At 40.2% G+C, this 16,988-nt stretch overlaps 1 protein-coding gene across 1 annotated transcript in view; it reads left to right on the forward strand.

Annotated features, from left to right (window-relative positions):
• LOC124121033 overlaps positions 1-16,988 on the forward strand; it is a 121,013-nt gene that overhangs the window by 1,079 nt on the left and 102,946 nt on the right. The window contains exon 2 of the mRNA XM_048397117.1: positions 12,116-12,221. Coding sequence (XP_048253074.1) covers positions 12,205-12,221 — 17 coding nt within the window. The 5' untranslated portion in view covers positions 12,116-12,204. The remainder of the gene's footprint in view (positions 1-12,115; positions 12,222-16,988) is intronic.

Here is a 16,988-nt window from a genome sequence, read left to right on the forward strand (position 1 = left end):
AACACATTACATTCAAGATTCTTTATTTTCAGTATGGGTGGCCTCGTCGCCCAGAGAACAATACATTTCTATCTAATTTCTTTGCGGATCTTACACAATTGATATACAATTATTCCATGATATGTGACCTATTACATAATACACATGTTTGTTTGTCTTTTAAATTTAATGTACATACATTTCTCTTCAGATACAAAGCATGACCTTTGTATCCATACATAACACATCAAACGTTGATAAACGTTTTTTATATCTATTTTAGTTGCGACCATATTGGACTTTGATATTGATCATGTTTTTCTCTTAAATTATATTTTAAAGATGATATCTTGTAAGGTCCTTCACAGAAAGTATAGAGAGTGTGCATAAAGTGTGGACCTCATTTTTCGCCCTTGATTGCACGTTTAAAGTAACACATTTAAGTTTTGCATTCATATCTGATTTTAGTTAATACCGTGATTGGAGTACAAATACTGAAGGAAGCACCCCAGAAACATACGATTAGCCCCTTTGCACTTCCCAAAGGCCCAAGAGCAATACAGGGTCTTGTTGCAAATGCCCTTGGTATTATGTATACTACCTTTGAGGCAAGGTGAGGTGAAATGGGGTTTAACGTTGCGTCCAAGATTATTGCACTTATATAGCGACGTGCATGCACGTTTGTGTGGCACCGCCGTCAAAAGTAGGGCACCGTTTGAGGTAACGCCGATACGAAATTGTGTGTGCTGGAGCGTCCCAGAGTGGTCTGAACCCATTTCAGACCTCGACCTCGATGTTAGAATCCTAAAATGGTTTGCTTGTACCAAAGCCGTAAAAAGTAAGGTGCCGTAGCAGTTGGCAATTGGCAATTGAGCAATAAAGCTGTGCATCAACCATGTCAGCGAGCCTGGTCCAGTTAATCGCATCTTAGGACAAGGAGAGTCGCCTCTTGAGACAACCAAGGGTTGTTGAAGACCAATTCTAACCCTGATCTTCAAAGGTTTTATAGTGACCGCCTGGAGAGCGGAAGGTCCGGGGTTTGATCCCAGGCCGCATCATACTAAAATACGATAAAATATGATACTTGTTGTTACCCTGTCTGGCGCTCCGCATTAAGGGGCTAAAACAAGGACTGGTCAGATTCAGTATACTGTGTCTGAGTCGGGTATTCAAGCATGTTCAACTGCGGCAAGGTATGTCAGTCTGCTTGCACTATAAATCGGCATCTGTCCGGACTAGTAAAAGCAGCCACACACACAGTACAAGTGCATTCACGCCGCTGTATAAGTGCAATTATCTTGGACGCGACGTTTAACCCTATTTCACCACCTCACCTCGAACATTGTTGAGGTGGGAAATGGTTTTAGAAGACACCGGGACGCAGTAACCTATCAGCGATATGCCGCAAGCAGTTCATTGATTTTGACGGCGTTGGTACAATCAAACCATATGAGGATTCGAACAAGGTCGAGGTCTGAGACGGTTGTACTGACACTTCAGCATACGCATTTTTTTAGCGGCGATAATCAAACCATTTGAGGATTCGAACATGGTCGAGGTTTGAGACGGTTTTACGGACCCTACATTAAACGAAATTTTGTAGCGGCGACATGCCACAAGCAAAGCCTAACTTTTGACGTCGTTGGAACCAGCAAACCATTGATGGATTAGAGTATGGACGAGGTCTGAAATGGATCCGGCAAATGCCAATTTCGTATCGGCTATATGCCGCAACAGTGCCTTACTTTTGACGGCGCTGGTACAAGCAAACCATTTGAGGATTCGAATATCTACGAGGTCGGAAATGGGTTTAGAATACCCTGGGACGCTTCGGTAGACGCTTATTTCGTAGCGGTGCCTTACTCCTGACGACGTTGGTACAAGCCCACCCAAGGATTCGAATATGGACGAGGTCGGAAAAGCGTTTGAAACAATTGTTCACTCTGGCATACGCCAATTTCGAAGCGTCGGCGGGCCAGTCCTTACCAGAGCTGGGGTCACAGCCTTAGTCGGACTCGTACGAAGCCCAAGCAGAGTCGGCGCGCTAGTCTCACGTGGAGATAGTGCTCCTGACTCGGGCGCGTCCTTCTCAAACCAAGCCGAGTTGGTGCGCCTGTCCCAATGGCAGCTGGTTTTCTCCTCTACATCCGTGCGCCACCCACGCCAAGTCGGTGCGCTCAAGTAATGAGCACCATCTTCGCACGTGACACGCAGGTACGGCAGTAATCTCCATTCATTCATTCAATCAAGTCACTCAAGCTCATTCGCTTAACGTCAGTAGTATCGAAAACTGTCGTTTTTGTCGTGTACGTCCACACCATTGTGAAAGCACCGCTTCTCGTCCACTCAGTTGCACGATTATGTTCAGATTTTGTATGCGTATATAGATAGTTCTGCAAAACATCCACGGCAGAGCGTGCGTTTTTGCGTATGTTTGTGCGCTTGTAGGCCCAATGACCGGGGGCAGATACCTAAAAAAGAAGTATTTTTTTAATATATAGTTCGCCCTTTTGCTCCGCAACCGATTGTCCGATTACTTTCAAACGTTCCAGGTGTCTGTTGCTTTAGGTGCTTGACAGTTTTTGTTCTTTGACTTTGGTCAGTGGTTTAGCACCCATATTGTATTCAGTGTTTTCACAGTGCGTTTTGAATACAGGTCTTCAAATCCATACTCCCCTGAATCCACTGCGTGAAATGCTTCCAAACTTTCCGAGACCTGCCTTCATACATAGCATATTAAAAGTCGATAGCCATTTTAGAATATCTTATTTAGTTGCGGTAATTTTTTTATTTTGATCTTGATTTATCTTCATATATTTCTCTCATAACTTTCACTCTAAATCGTGTAAGATTCTTCACAGAAAGGATTGTTCTTGGTTGCATGTTACAAGGAACACTGCTTTGGGGGATACTTTGATCTTAGTGAGAACTCAATTACTGACTGATACAATAACTGGAGGAAGCTCCCCAGAAATATAACTGTCCGGTGCTTGAGAGACGAGTCCGGGGTTGGACATTGCTTGTCTGTGGATGCCTTGCGACCAATATATGGCAATGCCTGTCCGAAGTTCTGAAAATGGAACCTTGTTTCCTGTTCAGACGAGACGTAATTACTGCGAAAGAATGATGAAAACAGTACGTTATGTACATTTCTTTTTACAAAATATGTTTGGTATTTCATATATGCAAAATGTTTACATTTTCTAGTATTCCTTGTTTCCACGAATATCACGTCAGATATGTGCATGATAATAGATCGAAAGTTCTCAGCAAGGAGTACCTATTACGACCACCAAAGTTCCAAATGGAATCAGTTCACAATTGTAGACTTTGCTCAGGCCAGGTGATTCAATGAACAGTCTAGATGTACAGGATGCCTTCCCATATGTTTCTCTTCATCCGGTATCTGCGAAATATCTCTTAATTATCTGCCAACCATCGTGGAAATTTTTAATTTTGATGCATTGTTTAATTGTGGATTTAATCTCGGCTTTAGAAGTGTTAACATTTATTTCTGGTGATGGGTGTGTGGTTGTGAGCTTAGCTGCAATGTCTGCTGAGTCATTTCGAGGTATGTTAGTGAGTGAATGAGTGAGTATGGTTTTACACCGCTTTTAGCAATATTCCAGGAATATCACGGCGGGTGACACCAGAAATGGGCTTCACACATTGTACCCATGTCGGGAATCGAACCCGGGTCTTCGGCGTGACGAGCGAACGCTTTAACCACTGGGCTACCCGAGCGCCCCCGAGGTATGTTAGTGTGACCAAATATCCATAGTAGACGTATAGTTTTATTTACTGCATTTAATTCTGAAATGTTTTGTATGATGTTGTTTATCAGGTCGGGTTGGGTTTTTGAACATTTGTTTTAAATTTGTTTTAATGAGCCAAGTGTTGGATTGTTTGTGATTTTTAGCTTGGTGAAGGGCTGTTGATATAGCAAGTTGTTGAGCTGTGTTAGAATAAGTGTGGCTTTTGTAGTGATAGTTTGTAGTCATTGATTTGGGCTGGTCTATATGGATACCCATGCCAGTGTTGTTGTTTTTGTTTGGGAAGCATCTGTGTATATGTTTTTGTCTTGGCAACTTGGATGTATAATTTAGTATATATGTTATCATTTTGTACAAAATTTGGAAATATGTCATCGATCAGAACATTAAATAAAGTCGGCAACAATATGCAGCCTAAATGGGGTGCCATTTTGTATTTGGTGGGTATGAGAGAAAGTATTATGGGATTTTACTGTATTATTTTGGCTATTGGGAATGAAGCCACTCTGGTCAGGGCTAATTAGATTTTTAACGGAGATTTCATGCTTGAACCTGTTGTAAATTATAGATTCCAGGATTTTACATAAATATGATGTGAGTGTAAATAGGGCGGTAGTAAGGCTCATTTTGGGGGGTTTCCTGGCTCTAGGACTGGTACTACTTGGGCGTGTTTCAATAGTGATGGTGTGGTGGCTTTTGTCCATATTTTATTGTATAAATGTAAATTTGTTTAAAAAATAATGTAACTGGTGTTATCTTATCCTGTGGCTGAGGCTGCTTTTCTGTTATTTATAGCTTTTTGAAATTCATTAATATTAATTATTTAGTTGAATGGTTGATGAGTGTAATCATGCCTTTTTATGATGGTTGGGTGTTTTTTAATGGTGGTTTGGAATTGAGGCTAGGGGAGGGGGGTAGTTGGTGGAGCTACTGGTTATAGAAAATAAAGGGCAGCAATAGCATTAGCCTTTTCTTTATTTGTGGTGAGGTTCTTAATATTTGGGTATCCACAAATGAAATGTTTATGAAACTTTGAGGGACATGTTCAATGATGAACAGACTCCGAACAGGCAATTTTGTGATTGCAACAACCAACAATGTAGGTAAAATAAAACATTACGAAAATGTGATTGATGAAACTTTATTCATGAAAACATCTTTATTTAAAACAATTTTTTAATGATGGATAGTCATTGTTAACCACCACCGTAAAGATTTGGCAGGAGGGGATTTGAAAGTCCGTCAGAAAACACTCGTTCCTTGGAAAGGCCATGAAAACAATCTCCTGACATTACTGAAGTCACTGCTTGTCAAACTTGATGAAATTCATTTCAGGATATGCACAAATGTGAAAATCATAAACAAACGTCTATTTCTGAGTCATAAATGTCTCATTGCTTTCACACACAGGCTTTTAAAGCGTGAAATCTTGAAATTGACAGGTCAAATCATGCAGAATCCCGGTGTCAAAATTTCCGGCTTGTCAGCAGCCTGAAAAGTGGCTGTTCAGTCATCCTCAGTTCCATTAGCAATATTGCATTGTTCCAGCAGGTTACCAGTCAATCTACAGGTTAATGTTGAACCACATCGTAGATCGGGGTTGTCATCCTGCCCGTGTAACTTGTAATTTATTTTGATTTTTTAAATTTGATTACTAGGGTAATTGGTAACTGCTTAAGAAAACTTACCCATGTAAAATAAATAGTAGAATGTTAATATGTGAAGTTATTTTGAGAAATATATTCTCATAGCATTTGTGAGTGAGTGAGTGAGTGGGTTGGGTTTAACGCCGCTTTTAACAGTATTCCAGTTATATCGCGGCATGTCAGCTTAATGTGGGAGGAAAGCCCGAAGTAATGCAGGTCTTAGACGTTTAACACTTCGGTGAATCCCACGAGCACGGGTATGGTGTGGACAAACCTAGAAACATAATCGGGGAGAACCGGGATTCGAACCCACAATCATACATAGGTTTCTGGCGTGCCCAAGGGACGCAACTCTGCACAGCTAATCGCGGCGCCTTAGACGACTGGGCCACCCGTGCCCCCCATAGCATTTGTGAGACTATTTCTACAACCTGTCACCCCTACAATAGAAATGGCATACTCGATTTCCAAGAAATGACTTTTCATGTTGCTATCTTTGTACTAAGTTTGGTGGGTTATTTGTCAACTTCTTTTTGAAAATTTGTGTTTTGAACACTTATTTGGATCTTCTCAAGACTATGGGTATTTTTATGTTGAACTTGATTCATATTTGTTACACATATCACTACTTGTGGTCACTTTTCGGAATGTTCTGAGATTGCCGAACTGTGTACCCTGTGTTGTTATGCATTACACGAGAGCACCGTTTTCAAAGTGTTGTTGCCGTCATGGTAGAATGGAGATAAACCTACTGTGTTTGGAAATTTGATGTTGTCAAACTGTGGAGTAGATATCTCTTATTTGTACATTGAATCAGAGGTATTGACGTCTCTGAGTAGGATAGTATTACGTTGAGTATATTTTTGTAATATGTCAAAGTCATCTTCACTAAAGGGCTGGGTTTTAGAATGTTATATATTGATAATGGTTAATTTATTTTCTTCTATTTTTCTAGATTTCTATTGTGGTATTTATTGTCAGGACTTGTAGATTGAGGACGGAGATGTATACTATGTCATAATCTAATGTGTCTTTAAAAAAAATGCCTAACCCTAACCCCCATAGGAAGGGGGGTTGGGTGGTGGTAGGGCGGAGTCTGTCTTTCCGAATCCTATAATTATTGGTTGGATTTTGTTTTGCGCTACAAGTGCCATAAGTTCATGCTCATTTGCCCGGAGACCATTGCGATTCCATTGTAGAATCGCAATGATTGCGGGGTAAATGTGTATTATGTCTCCCCCAGAATGGAGGGAGACATATTGTTTTTGGCACGGTTCCCGTCGGCGTCGGCGTCGGCGTCGGCGTTTCCACTGTTCCCGGACCATAACTCAGAAACCGTTTCATATTTTTTCACGAAACTTGTATACACATTAACCCAGCACTGAACTGGTGCCTTTTGCTATTTAGAGATTTTTGACATTTTTATTTTTTCTCGTTTCCATGGAGATAACTTGAACATAGACTCTGAATGGGGGTAAGCTTTGTTTCCGGACCATAACTCGGAAACCGTTTAATATTTTTTCGCGAAACTTTGTATACACATTAACCCAGCACTGAAGTGGTGCCTTTTGCTATTTAGAGATTTTTGACATTTTTATTTTTTCTCGTTTCCATGGAGATAAGTTGAACATAGGCTCTGAATGGGGGTAAGCTTGGTTTCCTGACCATAACTCAGAAACCGTTTCATATTTTTTCGCGAAACTATGTATACACATTAACCCAGCACTTAAAAGGTGCCTTTTGCTATTTAGAGATTTTTGACATTTTTATTTTTTCTCGTTTCCATGGAGATAACTTGAACATAGACTCTGAATGGGGGTAAGCTTTGTTTCCGGACCATAACTCGGAAACCGTTTAATATTTTTTCGCGAAACTTTGTATACACATTAACCCAGCACTGAAGTGGTGCCTTTTGCTATTTAGAGATTTTTTACATTTTTATTTTTTCTCGTTTCCATGGAGATAAGTTGAACATAGGCTCTGAATGGGGGTAAGCTTGGTTTCCGGACCATAACTCAGAAACCGTTTCATAATTTTTCGCGAAACTTTGTATACACATTAACCCAGCACTGAACTGGTGCCTTTTGCTATTTAGAGATTTTTGACATTTTTATTTTTTCTCGTTTCCATGGAGATAAGTTGAACATAGGCTCTGAATGGGGGTAAGCTTTGTTTCCGGACCATAACTCGGAAACCGTTTAATATTTTTTCGCGAAACTTTATATACACATTAACCCAGCACTGAAGTGGTGCCTTTTGTTATTTAGAGATTTTTGACATTTTTATTTTTTCTCGTTTCCATGGAGATAGCTTGAACATAGACTCTGAATGGGGGTAAGCTTGGTTTCCGGACCATAACTTGGAAACCGTTTAATATTTTTTCGCGAAACTTTGTATACACATTAACCCAGCACTGAACTGGTGCCTTTTGCTATTAAGAGATTTTTGACATTTTTATTTTTTCTCGTTTCCATGGAGATAAGTTGAACATAGGCTCTGAATGGGGGTAAGCTTTGTTTCCGGACCATAACTCGGAAACCGTTTAATATTTTTTCGCGAAACTATGTATACACATTAACCCAGCACTGAAGTGGTGCCCATTAGTTGTTTGAATTTTCTAGGAGTTCTATTTTTGTCTCTGTTATTTAGTAATGGAGGGTGGGAATGAAGAGATGGGGTTTAAGGTGAAGTAAACGAATGAATGGGGGTTAGGGGAGTGGGGGGAGACATACGTTTTTACGAGTAAAAACATTTTCTAGTTTAATGTGGATATCTTGTGTTTTATCTGAATTTGACCGCTGCTCCTGCACTTTGGGTTTTAAACAAAGCAGTGCTTGGACATACAATAAAGCAGATCGACCAAGAGAGATCAAGGGTATTTCATCTAATCTGCCTGGAGGATTTATAAGGGATTACAACTTCGTGACAAGCTGATAGGATACTAATTACAAAGGCTTATTTTATTGCTTGATCTGCTCGTCGCGCAGTTTTAATCCCTTTTAATCCTTATCCTTGCTGTACATCTGGCTTTATCACCTGTGTGCTATTACTATTCTTCCTGTACATCTGGCCTCAGCAAATCATCTGCGAGCTACATCTTACCTATTACCGGTTGTTGATGCTGTTTGTCTGCCATCACAACATGTCATGCATATATACCTTTTTTCACTTGGATGTAGTTTCTCTCGCTTGATAACGAGATAAGAATCTACATCGAAACGTCGCTATATGCAATAAAACAGAAGTTGGTATCCATAAAGTTGCACCTTTTGTTTGATTCTAATGGTTGGTGCTATGATATGGTGGCTGACTCGGTCGTTAAAGAGGCCGAGGGTCAATTTCGAGGTCGAGGGTCACAAATATCAGGTAAAACCGCCTCTGTTGGCTAGAGATGCACGTGTTCTTCGAGGCATGTTTCTGATGAGTCCACCAATGTCAGCTTGACTCATGTTGTTCCACTCATTAGTGATAGTAACACCATGTTCATTGAAAGTCGTGGGTGGATTTTGACGTTGACGTACAGGTCTACTAAGTACGTCCCAGACGTGATGAACGGGGAAAAGGTCAGGACTGAGTGTTGGTCATGACCTGACATGGATGTTTTGTTGTTGGAGGAACTGGGTCACAATCCTGGCACATCAGCGCTTGCATTATTATCTTGAAAAATGAAACGTTGTCCAACACATTGTGCAAATGGCACCACGAGTGGTGCAATACTAATGTCCTGTGACTCCCGTATTGACCTATGACATCGATAATATGGAGCTAGGTTCTACGCATCAATGTGATGCAACCTCATACCATCATGTGTTCACCTCCAAAACGATCATGCTGTATAACATCAATGTCCATACAACGATAAATTAGACCGTCTACAAACTCGATTCCTTAGGACTTGTAAGTTGAGAGTCAACCTCGATTCGTTGAAAACCATGAGTCGATTGTCGCTGTGCTGTTGTTCCCTACACCACTGACACCTCTGATTCAAATGACATGCAGTAAGTTGTGGGATGAGATGTAGAAGTCGTGCAGGCAAATGCCATCTGTGCAGACGAGTTCTCATCGTCTGTGCATGTACCCTTTCACCAGTTGCCTTTTGCAACCGGTCTCTTATCTCAATGGCCGTTTGTAACCAAATGTTTAATGCCATCATTCTGACTAATCCGTTCTTGGCTGGAGTCATGGGCGTTATGTGTTTGACCCACAATCTTCTGATGACAGTTTGAGAAACATGCAGCGTTTGGGCACCAGTGCTGATGCCTATGGCACGTATACGTTCAGCATATTGCAAACGTTGCATTGTAATGCATGTTGGTTCCTGAATGATTAAATGGGTTTCATAAAGTGTATTTGAGCAATTGGTAAGACGACATTCTGGTATTTTCACCCCTTGCATGTGCTGTCTGCGGTCATGTGCTTCATGACTATCACACTGTTGTGTTTGGGAGCTTGACCTCTTCTGAAATGTTGGTCTTTGATTCTATCAAAAAGTATTTATGCAACCACTACACCAAACGCGTGATACACAATGTCTTTATTGATCTGCGTGATCAATGCTGTTGCTTCATTTAGGTGCATTTGCACAGTACAACTAGTTGGTACAACTTGTTGTATGCATTTAGTTGAACGAACTTAAGTTGTATACAACTCAGCATTCACATGGCGGCGAGTGGCATACACCTTGGATCTCGCGAGATCTCTGACCATTAGCTTGTGATTCACTACATTGCCACTGGAATCATTGTTGCTAAGTTAATTTTCAGACAGTCACGCAGTACGGGGCCAACCTCTGACTTTGCAATTTAAGGGACTTGTATGTTATTGACTTTTTAACCCCATGGTGGAAAAGTAGAGATTGTTTTCCAAGTTTCTGTTTTGCTAATGATAATGCCTCTAAAATAGGTAGCCACATTAGACTGTACAGTAGATAAAGTACTGTGCGACGAAATGCCTTATTTGACAGCTTCATGTAAAATGTGTGGGGGGCACGGGTGGCTCAGTCGTCTAAGGCGCCGCCATTCGCTGTGCAGAGTTGCGTCCCCTGGACACGCCAGAAACATACAAACATCATATATTAGAATTGTATGATTATCTATCAGTGGTCATTACCCCCGCCGGCCTCCCGTTTGCCTTTTGTCCATTGCCATTTACCTATCAATGATAATCTAACCCTGGCTTCCAGCGCTAATAACTGTTAATGGTTGGCTTCCATTGTCTGTTGCTAATCGCCATCAGCGCCAATTATCTGTTGGCTTCCCTTGTTAAGTTTCCACCTTTTGTTCTCAAATTACTTTTGTTGTTCTTACATGTACATATTTATGCTCTCTGCCTCATATCATTCATTCACCTGATGAAGGTGTAAGCATATACTACGAAACGTTGTGTTCCTCATAATAAAGAAATTGACGTCCATAAATTCTCTTCCTTATGTGTATCACTTCTAAATGCCTTTCAAAGACTTAACACAATGAACAGTTTAACATTGAGATTAAGACCAATGCAAATGTCAAAATATATAATTTGTTACAGGGTTAGTCTACGTACCTACTCTTCATATGTCCTTTATTGAGAAGTGACACTTAGGAAACTGAAAAGTAGAAGTTACCGACGTGAATCAGATTCGCCATTTTTGTTTACAAATTGACGTGTTAATTTCACATGCATTCTGCGTTCATACAACTTGTCGCATGAAAATAGAGAATGTCCTATTTCGTACATCTCACATCCAACAAGTTGCAAACGTCAAAAGTTGGACCAATCTGCATGTTCCCAATGTGCAATGTGTTGCATGCAAAAAGTTGTGTACAAATAGTTGTACGGTGTGAATGCCTCTTTAATGATAAATGTTTAATAAACGTTGCCAACGTTGCCATAAACACCAAATAGTGTTTCTGTGGACGTCAAACTGTCTTGCAACACCACTTTGACTCGATCCTGCTACAAGCATACAAATGGCTCGCGTTGACGACGTTGAGTAACACAAGCGTCGCTAAAACATTCCCATGGGCACCTGTACGTGATCAATAGGGTTGCCCAGATGAAACCAGGACTTATCTCTGAACAGTATACTATCCCAGTCTTGTCTTATAAACCTCATATGCTGTCCTCACCACAAGGTGTGCTTGACGAAGATGTGGAAGCAAAATCAGGCGTATCGCAAGACGTCGGGGAAGGATGTTGTGCTCCCTCAACTGGTTGCATGCGGTTCTCAACCCTGAATGTTAATGTGACAGTATGGTATCGATTCCGTAAATGCACTAACCGAATATAGCTGTCTTGTTGACGTGACGTCACACATGGACGACCTCTCCGTAGCAAATCATGTATGTTTTAACATATTTGCTTACCCTGATCACTTTTGAAACAGTGACTATTCACTATTCCCTTTTGTTTTCCGATATATATTGGCACATTTTAAAATAGAGCTCTTAGATCCTTTATTCCAACAAGTATCCATCTCTTAAATGATTCTTAAATAATACACCTTTTTACAGACTTTTGTTTGAATGTTAACTCTCATGTATAGGATCTGCATCTGCAAAGAGAATTCCTTTGTAGTAATAAAGTATTATCATTGATATGCTCCTCTGGAGTGTTTGTCCCAAAAGAATTTTCACTTAATACATCAACTTTGAGATGAAATTGAAGCTCATGTATTACACTGTGATCATAGGCTTTATTTGAGAAGTTTCTTATGAAGCATTGATTCTTTTATAGACGGGCATATAACAGCTGTGAAGAACTGTCCAGCAGATACAAGAGAGGAAAATCTTTAAACGCTCTCCAGTGATAAAACCAGGCACAAAATGGCTTCCGAACCTTTGTAAGTATATGATGTTGAGATCTTATGAGTTTGTTATGAACACAATATTTCTCAAAGTCATTTGGCCACCTTATTTTTGCCAGGCCCACGTTTTAGCTCATCTGACTGAAAGTTATCCGAGCTTATATCTTTGCTTGTGTGTCGTTCACTTATGCATTTTCCACATCTCCTCCAAAACAGCAAGTTCTGTGATGCTGACACTTTCAATGAATGATGCCAGTCACAGTCTCTCTAAACATACTCCCAGAATTCTAATCTTATTACATAGAGAATGTCAATATTGTCCATTACTCCCCCTTTGCTTCATTTCATATACAGCAAGTATGTAATATGCAGAATAATACATACGGTTTGGTGGTCATAGTTTGATATTTAATCCAGCAACAACATTTGACATTGAAAACCTCTCCGTTTTGATAGTGTTATTGTATTTTCATTACCTCCTCTATAACTATAAGACCAATGAAGCAGAAATTGTGCCTTCATGATACCAGCTATATACCACTTTTTGAGGGAAATAAATTTCTCGGCGCGTGAATACCCCGCCACGAACAAGACAGGCTGCACGAGAATTTCTAAGAGGCAGAAGAAACCACTTAGACCCCCTTCCAAGAAATGAAAGTCATGTGACATAGCACAAGTTAGCCTCAGCTCAATCGAACAGCTGTAGGGTTATATACCTTGGGGTACAGGATCAAGACCCTGACTTTTTTTTCATAGAAGTCTTAAGTTTTATCAATTTTGTCTTAAAAAACACCATTTGTTGTCAATCACTGTCATGCCACCCTATAACGAGGAAAGGCCACCCTATATCGAGGAAACAATCTATTTTTAATCTCCTAACAGTTCTCTGGTTTGGGCACCGAATGTTTGGCGTGCTTTTATCTCCCATCTTCATTAATGCCACTGGTCTTACATGATTTTGATCGAATCTCGTGTTTCATTTGTGTTGTATTGTGTTGTTTTTGTATTTGTATTCTAAGCCTAACTGTGAAAGACCCGTACCAAGTCGATGGTTTTCATTTATTTCTCCACATAGTCCCCTTCCAGGTTTACACTCTTTTGCCAGCGATGCTGCAAGGTCTGGATGCCGGTCAAGAAGAAATTTTCTTCAGCCACCCTAAAAAAGTCATTCCCAGCGGAAATGACGTCATCATTACTAGGAAAATGGCGTCCGGCTAGTTCCTTTTTCATTTTGGGAAACAGGTGGAAGTCTGAGGGGGCCAAATCGGGTACATAAGGGGGATGGTCAATGACTTCGAAGCAATCATTGATCGCTGACATGGCAACTACCGATTTGTGAACGGGAGCATTGTCTTGGTGGAACAGGACTCTTTTAGTGAGCATTACCCGTCGCTAAGCTTTGATAGCCTATGATAGTCTTAGTAGGTCAGCACAACATCTTCCATTGATAGTCTGAACTTTTTCAAGATAGTCAATCAGCAGAATACCCTTGGAATCCCAAAAGACTGAAGCCATCACGGGTGGAGGGGCCTGGTGATTCCGGATGCTTCCATTGTTTTGGATGAATCCAGGTCTCATCCATGGTTACAAAACGAGCCACAAAAACATCGGGATCTGCTTCAAAACGGCACAAATTGTCACGGGACGTCAGGAATCTAATACGTTTCTGATCCGCTGTCAAGATCTTTGGCACGCATCGTGCAGAAACTTTTGTCATTCCCAACTCGTTGGTGATAATGTGCTCAACCCTCTCATGAGAGATGCCCACAACATTGGCAATATGTCGAGTGGTCAATCGTCGATCAGCCATCACCATGTCATGCACCCGGTTAATGTTTTCCAGAATGGTTGCTGTTAAAGGCCTTCTTGGAAGCGGGTCATCGTCAAGGCTGTCTTTGCCGCGCTTGAATTCCGCAGCCCACTTCTTTAGAGTGGAAAAGGAAGGGACATAATCCCCTAAAGTGGAGACCATGTCAGCATGTATCTGTGTTAGAGTTAGCCATTTCAGTTGCAGGTACTTGATGACTGCCCTATAGCCAGTTTTGTCCATTTCTGGTGATTTCAATGGGTAGGTTCACAAGATGGTCTGGTACAAAGGAAATCGACTAAGAGTGTGTATTTCAAACAACATTGACCTTAAGATTTTAGGTCATATCTTTTTAGTCACAGTCAAAAAGATGTGACGTCATAGTTTCGACTTGTGGTGTAGAACTAAACTTTGCCAGGCTTGCGTAATCTTCTTCAAGAATGCCGAATTCAATAATAAGCATTTATGCTTTCATCTTTGCAGAAATATACGTTTTTTGAAAGTAGGATGGCTCGGGTGCCCCTGTTCATGTTACCGGCATGTACTGCGAGGAAGTGGGCTGGTTCGGGCGACACGATTCATGTAACTGGTACCCTGGTTCAGGTGCCACTGTTCATGTTACCGACCTGCACTGTGAGGAAATAGTCTGGTTCAGGCGACAAGATTCATGTTACTGGTACCCTGGTTCAGGGTGCCCCTGTTCATGTTACCACTGCCCACTGCGATGAGGGTACCCCTGTTCATGTTATTGGTACCCACTGTGGGGACGTAGGCTGGTTCGGCTGCCACATGTAAATTGTGTTTTCACAATAATTCACCAGAACCATGACCAAGTTCCTTTGTCAAGTGGTATACATCTCAATTAGGTAATTATGGTAACAGTTCTCAGACAACCCTACGTAGATGTTTGTGTAGAATATGTAAATGGTTTCCGAGTTATGCTCATGCTAAGGAAACATTCGTAAAAACTCCCAAACTTTCAAAAGGCACCAACTTACCACTTGACCTATTTATATGACAAGTTTGGAAGACATATTATACGGTTTTCAAGATCTGTGCCAAGTTTGGTGATTTTCAGTCAAAGTCATTGCCATGGAAACTCAATTTTTTTTTTTAATCCCAAACTATCAAAAGGCACCAGTTCATCACTAGACCTATCTATGTGCCACGTTTGTTGAAGATATCACTCATGGCTTTAGTAGTATAAGTAATGGGGGTTCTGGACCACTTCCACTGGAGCCGGATTTATATACCTATACTGCTACTACAGATGGATTTATTTATGCAAAAATGATGATGCAATTCAAGAAGGCGTCTTTTTCTTGTTTGGCATGCGCGATTTCGGCACCCCTACAATATTTTTTTCTACTAGAGCAATAGGATGTGTCTAAAGCATACAACTGTGCCCAACGAATTTCCAATTGAACATTTGTGCCATAGAAAAGAGAAAAGAGAACAATACATAGGAAGAAAGATAGACTGGTATCTATATCTGCAAAACACTAGTACGCGAACATACCACAAGGCAAAACAAGTCTAGAGTGCCCTCTTCTATTTTTCTTTCTCGGCATTGTATACATATTCTACAATATCTTGTCTCAAATAGAAATCCTATACATAGAAATTCTGTCATCACTGATCAATTGGCCGATCATTGAAAGGTGATTGTAAAGATGTGTGAAATAGATACTAAGGTAATTCATAGATTGCTGTAAATTGTCACTGCGATAGTTTGGATGTTTTTTTGTCTCTAGGGTATCCGTGAACGGTCATGCGGCCAATCTCTCCCACTTATCCCAAAGTAAGCTCTGACGCCAGAGACCATATAAGTACTGCGAGCGACAGATACTAGAGCAAGGCATACCAGAAATAGGAAACCTAATGCTTCCGAAAGGAAGCCGAGGGCATCACGTGCGTCGGGGGACCATCTGGTTGGCCGTTAACAGTTGTACAAGGCGGAGCACAAAGCATCGTTTTTCCGTCCATTTTACGCTTGAAAAACTCGACCCTTTTCCGGACACTTTATAGACGCTCACCGATTAATCAATTTTATTGATTTTTTCTTGTTTTTCCGTCCAATGAACATATACGGAAAAAATGACGTTTTTGTGTTTGCAGTGAAAACTGGGTGTATAATGCATGAAGGCTCGTGTCAGAGAGTTCGAAAGTAACTTTAAACAGGTGTTCAGGTGTACAGTACCCTCAATGTACAGTTATTCAGACATTCAAAAGATAATGATGTTTTCACATCAATGTGTCCTTACTGCAAATGTTACCAAGAGGAAAGATACCATGTTTTATTAATATGTCGAGTATATCAAGATATAAGAATCAAATACCTGCCTCACTAATATTATACGTATCCATCACAAACAATATTTGTACAGTTAATGAACAGCACAAATAGCCACATTCGTCTCTGAATGGCAGATATTTGAAAGAAAGATGATACACCGAATATTAATTGTAATAACTTGAAGTCTTTCTTTCTCAAATGATGATTTCTTTATTCTTTCCTGTTTTGCATTCTTTCTTTTCTTTACATTCTTTTCGTTTCCATTTAGATAAATGTCTTTCTTTTCTTAACTAGAATCTCATTATTTTCAGATTGACTGAAATACAAATAAATAAACAATAATTACTATTTTGATCAAATGATGCATTAATGCAAATAATCATAATGACATTATAAATGAATTAACCTTATAAAATTGACTACCTTTCAGTGACATGAAATACTATGCAAAATGTAAACAAACGATGAAAAACACTTTATGACTAAATAACTGCTCTAAAACATTTATACACATGTAGATAATAATAAAATAATATATATGACAAAATTTGGCAAACTCACCATTGTTTTTAGACTCTTTTATCCTTAAAACCTTTTCTCATTTCTTTCATTCTCACATGCATGCTGCATGCTTTTAGGGCCACATGGAAGATAATACACGATACTAAGCAGTTATGCCCCTTGGCATATTATGATGAGT

The sequence above is a fragment of the Haliotis rufescens genome, unplaced genomic scaffold, assembly GCF_023055435.1.
Source record: "Haliotis rufescens isolate VD_foot unplaced genomic scaffold, xgHalRufe1.0.p SCAF_16, whole genome shotgun sequence".
In the NCBI taxonomy this organism is placed as follows: Eukaryota; Metazoa; Mollusca; class Gastropoda; order Lepetellida; family Haliotidae; genus Haliotis; species Haliotis rufescens.